At 39.2% G+C, this 9,861-nt stretch overlaps 1 protein-coding gene across 4 annotated transcripts in view; it reads left to right on the top strand.

The window, feature by feature from the left end:
* The window catches only part of HEATR5B (HEAT repeat containing 5B), a 59,134-nt gene that overhangs the window by 184 nt on the left and 49,089 nt on the right, over positions 1 to 9,861 (top strand). For 3 of the 4 annotated variants that reach the window (XM_065057957.1, XM_065057960.1, XM_065057958.1), the window contains exons 2-8: positions 2,481 to 2,648; positions 3,182 to 3,393; positions 4,996 to 5,104; positions 6,082 to 6,231; positions 6,729 to 6,900; positions 7,223 to 7,380; positions 8,329 to 8,578. In XM_065057957.1, coding sequence (XP_064914029.1) covers positions 2,523 to 2,648; positions 3,182 to 3,393; positions 4,996 to 5,104; positions 6,082 to 6,231; positions 6,729 to 6,900; positions 7,223 to 7,380; positions 8,329 to 8,578 — 1,177 coding nt within the window. In that variant the 5' untranslated portion in view covers positions 2,481 to 2,522. Of the gene's footprint in view, positions 1 to 56; positions 230 to 2,480; positions 2,649 to 3,181; positions 3,394 to 4,995; positions 5,105 to 6,081; positions 6,232 to 6,728; positions 6,901 to 7,222; positions 7,381 to 8,328; positions 8,579 to 9,861 lie in introns of those variants that run through there. The other variant, XM_065057959.1, reaches the window with a different exon arrangement.

Raw genomic sequence — 9,861 nt, 5'->3', positions numbered from 1 at the left:
GTTCCTTCCCTGCCAGCCGGGCAGGGCAAGGCGGGGACTGCAGCAGCAGCCAAGGCCGCTGGTTGACAGCCCCTCGGAGGGGGCGCCTCGCTGCGCGGAGCTGGGGCGGCGTGGGTGAGGGGGCGCGTGCGGCCGAGCGTGTCCCTGACCGTGTCCCGCCCCCCGGGGGCCGCGGCCGCCTTGTCACGCCTCGCGCAGCCCGGAGCTGGCCGGACGCGGCCGCCGCGCGGTTAGAGCGTAAGACGCGCGCCGTGACCGTTGAGGGCGGCAGGGAGGCGGTGTGCGGCGGGCAGGGCTCTGCGGCGGAGCGGGCCGGTGTGTCCGCACTTACCCTCAGCAGCCGGTGTCCCCACAGGAGCCGGTGCTGGCGTGCGTGTGTACATTCCCGGGGGCGGCGCGGGTATGGAGGCAGCACGCTGCTGGCTGGTTGTTGGGGTCATTCCTGTGCCGAGATGCTGTGGTGTGTAGCTGTGTTCAGCTGGCTTTGTAACACGGTCTGGAAGGGTTAATTCCTGAGGGGATTTTGAAGCAGCCACGATGCATGGGGAGAGGTGCTATGGCTTTATTAAAGTAGCTGATATGTGTGGAAGGAGCCAGGCACAAAAACCTTTTCACCTGCTGCAGTTCCTCAGGATGTCACTTCTATACTTGCCTGTTTTTCAGCTTTCTCAGTCTGCTGAAGTGCATGTACCGGTGGAGATCCGAATGGTTGATTTAGCCTACAGAAAAAGCAACTGGAAAATAGCAGGGAAACTCTAATATATCTGAACGTTTTATAATCACTATAATTAGACACCACATAACTTACTGAATGCTAATTGGCTTTGGTAGGCTTTTGCTCTGCATCCCGTGGGAGATAATGTTGTATTTGTTACTTGTAACACACTCAGTATGACCCAGCCCTCACCAGAATCCATAGGACTTGATAGGCATTGTTTGCTGAAATTTGGAGCAAACCTTTGGTCAGCATAGATGAGCTTTGGACTGCCTGCATAGCTGTGTGTTTTGACTCCAACTCTCCAGTTAGCTGAACATTCATGTAATTGTTATTGTGTCTGATCCCTTGTGCTTTGGCGGCACAGCTGAATGTGTGTGCGGATTTGGTAACTCAGAGCTTGCGTTTCCTAATTTTAGATGAAGAGATAAGGGAGTGTGTGGAAGGTGTGTAAGGGGTTTATGGCTCTAAAGGCCAGGGGAAAATGAAAACTTTTATTTGGGGAGGAAAAGGAGTCATGAGCTGTGCTGTCATACGGTACGTGTGTGCTGTGTGGGTGTGATGAGAGCTGTAGATCTCTGGGATGATACCCAAAGAATCGCAGTGCTCTCATTAGTTGTGTTTCTTTCTGCTTTCATGCAAAGGTGTTTTGAGACAATATGTCTGTGCATTACCAACGGGCGATAGTTCCTCAATTCTCAGTGACTTTAAAAAAAGGAAAAAAAAGCCAGAAGTTGTCTTTCCAGGTGTTGGGGGCAGGGCTGTATGTGCTTCCATATGTGGCTCTTCCACTTTTGCTGATTTATTGCTAGAGATGTGTGCAGCGAAAAATATTATAATTCAAGTTACCAAAGAATAGGGAACAAGTTCAGCGTTAGACCTTGTGGTGCTTTAGTTTCATCAGCACCAAATCATTAAAGTTAATTTAGAACCATAATACAGTTGTAGCATTAGTACATCACCCTTTACTGCTGTCTAATCAGGACTGTTTACAAAAAAATATTTAATTTAAATTGCTTCATTTGACTTAAAGAATTTTTTGGGTTTGACCATGAATGAGGAAGCAGCTGCTCTGCTTTAAACAGCTACGCTTTGTTGAAATGTGGTTTGCTAAGGTTAACTTGTCTGTGGAATGTTTGCTTACAATGATAGCGTGCTTTTGGTAGTGCTTTGCTGCCTAGCATTCACTGTTTGAGCAGGATCTCGGGTGTTTGATCTGTAACGTTTTGCCTCTTGGGGAGACTTGCAGTTGTTTGGCTGCTGCTTCTATTCCAGGCTGTCGCACCTAAGGCTTGCTGGGTTGCACAGGCCTTAAAGCAAGGCTGGTGGGATCTGGGAGGTCTTAAGTCAGTGGCTGTTGAAGATTTTGAGAAGGTGGGCAGGTTCACACCCAAGATTCGAGAGTGTGATCAAGAGTTTTGATTAGGGACGACCCTTATTCTGTTTTGTGTAAGAAGAGACAGTGAGATGACTCTTTTATCTCTCTTGTGTGTGGTTTTTTTTTTTTTCCTCTTTAAACAGGGACTTCAGTATATTTTTCTTGGCTAAGAGTTAGCATCCTGAAGTTTCCTATGGGGGCTCTTTATAACATTAACAACTCTGTTTCCTGAAATACTAATGGAATGTAACTCAGTTGTAAATATGTGAATAGTTTTCATATGGGACCGCTTATCTGATACTGCAATCTGTAGATTTCTTATTTTCCTTTGATTTTCAAAGCTTCCTACTGTTGTACTTTATACTAATATTTACATTTTTGTTTCAGAGTTGCTACAGAAATTTACAATAAAACTGAAATTTAACCAGTATGGAGCTGGCTCATAGTTTGTTACTGAACGAGGAAGCATTAGCTCAAATCACAGAAGCAAAGAGACCAGTCTTTATATTTGAATGGTTGAGATTTTTGGATAAAGTGCTGGTAGCTGCTAACAAGGTAATATTTTTTCCCCTTATTTCTAAAACACTTGTGTTCATTTCATGCTAGAGAAACATCACAGGTAATGGCCAGTTGATAACTGTGTAATTTCACATTCAGCTTGAAGAGCTTCTGTATTATTTTGTAGCTTTTTAGTGTTTAATTGTAAACAGTCAGTATGAGACTATCATGTAACAGTTTGGTTGGAGATCTTAATTGTCTTAAATATTTGGAAGGCAAAACTTTCCATCCTAGAGTAGGGGTTCTTGATGGTAAAGTGGCTTAAAAGATGTTCAAGACAGGTATTACTGTATTTCTAGTAAGCATTTAAGAAAAAATAAAATTAAGTAGGGCAACAGCTAATTTTGAGCATCTAGCATCTGTCTCTGCTATTATTGAATGTACCTCAAATCTCTTTGAGACAAGCCATTTGCTGAATTACTTACAAGTGGGAATGGTATAAGATTTACTTAAAGCTCTTGTAGGTTTTTCTGGGTGTTGGAGGCAAGGCACAGGATTAAATGACATTTTTATTTTTGGTCCATTAACAGACAGATGTCAAAGAAAAACAGAAGAAGCTTGTAGAACAGCTAACAGGACTCATCAGCAGTTCCCCTGGGCCACCTACGCGAAAACTGCTAGCAAAAAATCTTGCTGCTCTCTACAGCATTGGAGACACATTTACTGTTTTTCAGACACTTGACAAGTGTAATGACATCATCAAGAGCAAAGATGATACTGCAGCCTACCTGCCCACAAAACTGTATGTTTAATGTTCTTGAGGAAAGGAGAATGATTTTTGAGCAAAGTGGTCCTAGATATTGCAGGAGAATCTGCCTGTACATGTGCCCCTTATGTTTACTTGTAGTTTGCATGCTTATTTGGAGCTCACATATACTTGATACAGCAGAGGAAAGAGCAGGAGTGAGATTGTGGAGGGCAGGACTCAAAGGCAACACATACATGGCTACCTGAATGTGAGATGCTTTACTCTGGTCGAGGGACTGTCTTATGTTTTTTCACATGCTTGTGTCATGGAGAGGGTAACAGTTGATGAAGAAATTCTACCAGTGGTGTTATTGCTGATTGCGCTCGGGTGCCCCATTTAAGATGGAACCTGCAGATTGCCAAATGAGCATTATCTATGCCCAGAGAATTGTAACCAAATATTCAGGTTTTTTTCCCCATCAAACATTGCCTGTTTGTATTCCCCTGCTGTGATATATACTGCACAAGAATCTCAAACAGAGTCTGTATATGTGGATGTGTGTGTACATGTATGTGTGATCCACTTTGTCTTTACGTGTAGGAGCAGTCTCACTGGTGGGCATTTCGTTAATGCTACAAACAGCTTCCACTGAAACTGGTTATAGCACTTTTCTCACATGTGCCGTTTGATATGTTCACAGTGTCTAGTGAACCCCAATTTGGGCTTGCCTTCAGACATTTTCATAACAATAGGATTTAACAAAATCAGAAATAGTCACAGTTTGGGCAGATACTGTCCTCCTTTTATTTGAAGTTGCTGCAACTTTATGAGGAACTTGTATGGGAAGGGATTTGTACTATAACATGCTTTGAAACTTCAGAAAGGTTTTTACTAGATGATTTCAAGTTTAAAATACATGCCTATTAATGGGTAGGCTCTAATGAATTTGTAACAAATAGCTTTGCTAAAAAGTTGTTTACCCAAGAATTTGAAGTTTTTAAAAAAAGCCTTGTTCCTTTGTGATGAGAAAGTACATGTTGTTAGGAGTTGCTTCTGTGATGGTCTGATGGTCCTGTAGAAATTTGTGTATATAACTGTAGTATGGTGTTATGTAAAACGTTCCTAATCTCAAATGGCAAGGAAAGGAAAACATGTATACAACTGTTTATGGATCCAGTGATTTTTTTACAGTGTTCATAACTTTTCTTGTGTTATGCAATAATTTATACATCTTAAGTTCTTAGGCTTCAAAACAAAAAATACTATTCAGTATCTACAAAAAATGTATCAGGGCATATTAAAAGGTAGGTGTTATTTTCTTTACAGCTTTGCAGGTGTGTGGAAAAGAGAGTTTATTGAAACACACAATGCCCTGATCGTGTTGAGATTTCAGCACAGATTTCTCCAGAATTTCTCACTCTTTGCATGGATCCTGTAATAGTACTCATGCAAATACATTTTGTGTTCTTAGAAGCTATTAACTTTTTTTGTGAACAAAAAACGTGATTTAAATGCACAGTGTTAAACAGCCAGTATAAAGAGTGGATAATAAATAGATTTTTATTCATCAGTGATTTTTAAAACATATATTTCTGTTTAAGTATTTGTCTTCATTTATATGATACAGAAAAACACTGATTATTGCATTTTCCATAGGGCTGCTGTGGCATGTGTTGGAGCCTTTTATGAAAAAATGGGCAGAATGCTGGGTAGTTCTTTTCCAGAAACAGTGAATAATCTTTTAAAGTCGCTGAAAAGTGCAGAGGTAAGTTTCAGATTATTTTATATAAGTGATCTTGATTCCATTTAAACTGAAACCTGCTTCCTCCAAAAGTGCTTGCCAAAATGCCTGGATTGTTTGCTTTCTAAGTAGAAAAATTCAAATCACTTCCGTAATTATTATCAAGTTAAACGTGTGCATGTATTATTACTGCAGAGTTTAGAATTTTGTCATATGAATATTATAGTAGTTGCTTCATAGTGGTATCAATAATGAAAATTGTAAAATGGTTGTATGTACCATTTCTAACTACTATGGTTAGGATGTGTACCATGAATAAACATTCAGTTGTTTAAAAGTAACAAGCAGGAAAGTTTTGCCACAAAGATGTTACTCTGCATGTGAGCAGGATGCATTGTGCCTTGAAGAGAGGGTGTGCATCATAATATTGAGAGAATAAAGAGAATGTGTCCTGGGCTGTCAGTGGGTCTGGTTTGGTGCAAATGGTTCTGTTGGGATTTTGTTTGTTTTTCTTCAGCTGTTGTACCTGTGTGGTTTTTTTGTGTGTCTGGTTGTGTTTGGTGGTGTTTGTTTGGGTTTTTTTGTCTTTTTTTTTGTGCCCTCCAGTTCTAAGTTCCTGCCTGTGTGCAGGTATCATAGGAAGCTGTTGACTACCTGGGCTTCCTGTTCTCTCATATGAAGTATTTTTTTCTTTTTTCCTGAGGCTACAGCACATAAATGGTGGGGCAGGACAGAAGCATCTTGTCTAGGGCAAATTTGTTGGGTTGCCTGGGCTCATCTTAATTTATATGACAACTGAGGCAGTTTTAGTAAAGCTATTTATAGTGCCTACTGCTATTTAAAACCAGCTAGGTATTGGTTGTATATGACTTTAGTGAACTATATTATGTTTCCAGAAACGTTCCTACACACAAACAGGAAAATCCAGAATTATGCACCTGGTTCTTGATATGACTACTGTGTCCACATTTTTGCATGAATGTTTTTTTTTGTGTGTGCAGTCTCAGGGCCGCAGTGAAATTCTAATGAGTTTACAGAAAGTCCTAAATGGTCTTGGAGGAGCAGCAGCTTCTTGTCACCGTGACATTTACAAGAATGCCCGATCTCTTTTGACGGACAGATCTATGGCTGTACGATGTGCAGTGGCTAAGGTGGGTATGTTTCTCAGCATTTCTAGAAATTCTTCTGCTGTGACTGTGAAGTACCTGCAGTTGAACTGTGACCAGTTGTTTATGATGGGAAATTTGATGATTACTTGAGCAAGGTAAGTCCTTAGTAGTTTACACTCAAAGCTCACACATGTGTCTTATTTCTTGTAAAAGGAGGCACTGAAATGTTGTCTTCCCCGCTTTGTAAACAAATATGAGATAGAATATATTACCTGTTAGCATCAGTGGGAGAGGTTTTTGGTAACATAGTTCTTGTGTTGTGCTTTCCTCTTTTAATTTGTGTTTATGTGTTAACTTATTTCATGATTCTTCAGATTGTTTACTTGGGTAAGTTATTGGGTAAATGGGGCGGGGGGGAATAACTCTTAAAATACTTATATTAAAAGATTTTATGAATAAACCTGGCAACTACGCTGATACTTAGATAAAAGGTAGGAATGGTCTCCACTAGTGCTCAGCAAGTCTTTATTTTCCTACAGTGTCTGCTGGAATTACAGAATGAAGCAGTGTTTATGTGGACAGCTGAACTAGAGAATGTTGCAACGCTGTGCTTTAAAGCTCTGGAAAACTCAAACTATGGTGTGCGAGTTGCAGTGTCAAAGCTTTTGGGGACGGTCATGGCTACAGCACTGATACCAAAACAAGCAACAGGTACAGTCCTTCTGGATTCCATTTCCAGATGGACAATCTGCACGATACATTGTTATTCCAGTAGATGGAAGCTTGTAGTTGGATTGTTTGGTTATATAAACTGTAACCTAAACAGAGTGAAGAGTACAGATTCCCTGTCTTAGTCATGCAAAGAAATAGAGAACAAACTATCAAAATTGCCTTAGTCATGAAAACAAGCTGTTATCTGAAATGTTAGGTAGATTTTTGCAAGACAACTTTAAATTAATATGTCTGGTTTCAGGATCATTTCTTGTATTGGTTGGAATTTGGATTAAATGATTATTTTTTCTTTTTGCAAAAGTGATGCGACAGAATGTGAAGAGAGCCACACTTGAGGAGGTCTTGGAGCTCATGGCCACTGGCTTTCTACGAGGAGGATCTGGTTTCCTAAAGAGTGGTGGAGAGATGCTAAAAGTAGGAGGATCTGTCAACAGGGAAGTGCGAGTCGGTGTTACCCAGGTTTGTGATAAACTGTCTTTTTTTTTAAATAACACACTGTTTATACATAACTGTAACTCTTTTAGTAGAAAATATACACGCTTATGTTCTTCATTTGTTTATAAGTTAACTTACAAATCTGGTTTGACTCACCTATTTTGTGAGATATATATGTGATGTTATTCACATAAGCTACTTCTATTATTGATGTGCAGTAACAATAGGTGCTAAGAAAAGCTTATTGATCAGTGGGATTAGCTCACAAAAATATTAAAATCTTATATATATAAGACTTTAGCTCCCTATTTAAGTTTTATTTCTTTTTAGAGGATACACTTTTCTCCTTTTGCAGCCCAGATTTGTTAAGCTATTCCTTCTCTACATATGTCTGTCTTGAGTAGTATCTGAATGTGGAAGCTCCGCTTGTCTGATAGAGAAAGGTGACGACATCTCTTCAAATGCAGGCATTCTCATTCTGACAGATACTTCAGTATGCTGCAGTAACTTGTCAGAATCTGTATTTTTTGATCATAGGGTATTTTGTGAAACCCTTTTATTTTTTTTCAACCTGTCAGCTGAACTTGGCAAAAATGCCTGTTCTTCATTGTGAATTAGAACATACTTATGTTGTTGCTGTTAGTGACATTATGTTCTTAAAATTCTTGAAAACAGACAAATTTAGAGCAATAAATGGAGTGTTCTTGCAGTCATCCAAAGAGTATTTTGTGCGTCACAGTATATGTAGCAGTATGGGAGCTACTCTTGGCACTGGAAACAGTTTTGTGTCAATGACAAAGACCTGGCTAATGGATTGATTCATCCTGCTTACCCTCATTAAGGTTGCTTATTACTAATTGGTATTGCTACTGTACTGTATTATGCATAACTGTAGCCTTTAGTCTTCTGTGACTGAATGTAGTATTTTGTTTCTCTTTTAATTGGGTCTGTCTGTAACTTCTGAATTTGCAGGCCTACGTTGTCTTTGTTACAACATTAGGAGGTCAGTGGTTGGAACGCAATTTCGCTACGTTTTTGTCGCATGTGCTTGATCTGGTCTCCCATCCTCGTGCAACTCAGACCCACGTGGAAGCAGTTTACTCTCGAAGATGCGTGTCCTTTATCCTAAGAGCAACTGTGGGCAGCTTACTCGGGGAGAAAGCACAGATTGCAGCTGCCAAAGATGTATGTCAAGCCATTGGTAAACAAATGAAGGCAGTGGGTGAGAACCATTTTTCTTTATTTGAGACTGGTTTAAAGTTACTGTCGTTTTACTGGGCTGATTGTTTTTTAGCTTTCTTCTACTGCAATGAGTAATTTTGTTGTTATGATAAAATATAATTCAACTGCTTTCTGCTTGAATTATGATATCCAAAATGTAAGTTCTACTTGAAAAGTGATTTTTTGTAATACTGTCTTGTTATCCTGTGATGGCTTTTGACATTGCATTTGCTTAGAATGGAAGTGGGGAAACAAATGTGCATCTGCAATCTGTCTTGGGATAGGTTCTACTGAAAGTCATGTGGAGTTCTTTACTGCCAGTGTTAAAGATCCTGTAGGTCAGAATCTTGTACGTCCTTGTGTATCCCCCACTAATATCCATACTGATATCCAGTTAGATTTTATAGGTGACAAATAAAGATTTAGTCTGAAGACTGGAACTGGAGAAGATAAACATGGCCCCTTTGCAGAACCTTGCAGAATATGTCATCACTATGAGGACGGACACAACTCTGGCATTTGTTTCTTATGAATTAATTCAAGCTAGAGATTGAGAAAGTAACTTGGAATTGCACAACAATGTATTTACCAAACATCTGTTTCTTCTCCTTTTCTGATGCCTTCTAATTTGAGTTTAAAATAATATTTAACATATAGAAATGGAATTGATTTTGAAATTTTTGCAGATTCTTCTCATAACTGTTTTTTGATAGTGTAGGTATGATTTGATACGGTATGCATGGAACCTTAAAAGGGTTCTGATCACAATAAGTATTACTTCAGGAAAGCGCATATATTGGAAATGCTACTTCTGAGGTGAAACAGTTGTAGAAATTCTTCCTGCCACCTTGCAGAAGGTTCAGAAAATACCATTATATATTTGGATGATGGAAAGAACTTGTTTCATTTTTTTGAGTATTTCTGATGAATTTGATGATAAATTGGAAGGGTTTTAATTTGGTAATGGTTGCTTTACTTCATATAGGGGGGGTTGTTTTCTAAATTTGTACTGTAGTAGACATAGAAACATCAAGCTGATACCAAAATCTCTTTTATTTGAAGTCATAGTTGCAGCTTCTGGGATATTGGATAGGAGAAGGAACATACAATGGGATCTATGAACTTAATTGCATGACTTTAAGATGAATAAAGGTTGTGGTTAATTATTTACTGAAGTTCTGTTTTTTGTTTTGTTTTGTTTTTTTTTTTTCTTTTACAATTGTATTCCAAATATATATGCATGCAAATTTATATGCAGAAGCCAGATATCCAAAGTTTGTATTT

This window comes from Columba livia, chromosome 3 (assembly GCF_036013475.1).
Source record: "Columba livia isolate bColLiv1 breed racing homer chromosome 3, bColLiv1.pat.W.v2, whole genome shotgun sequence".
In the NCBI taxonomy this organism is placed as follows: domain Eukaryota; kingdom Metazoa; phylum Chordata; class Aves; order Columbiformes; family Columbidae; genus Columba; species Columba livia.
Note: the sequence above shows the minus strand (reverse complement) of the source record. Positions and strands in the feature narration are given on the sequence as shown.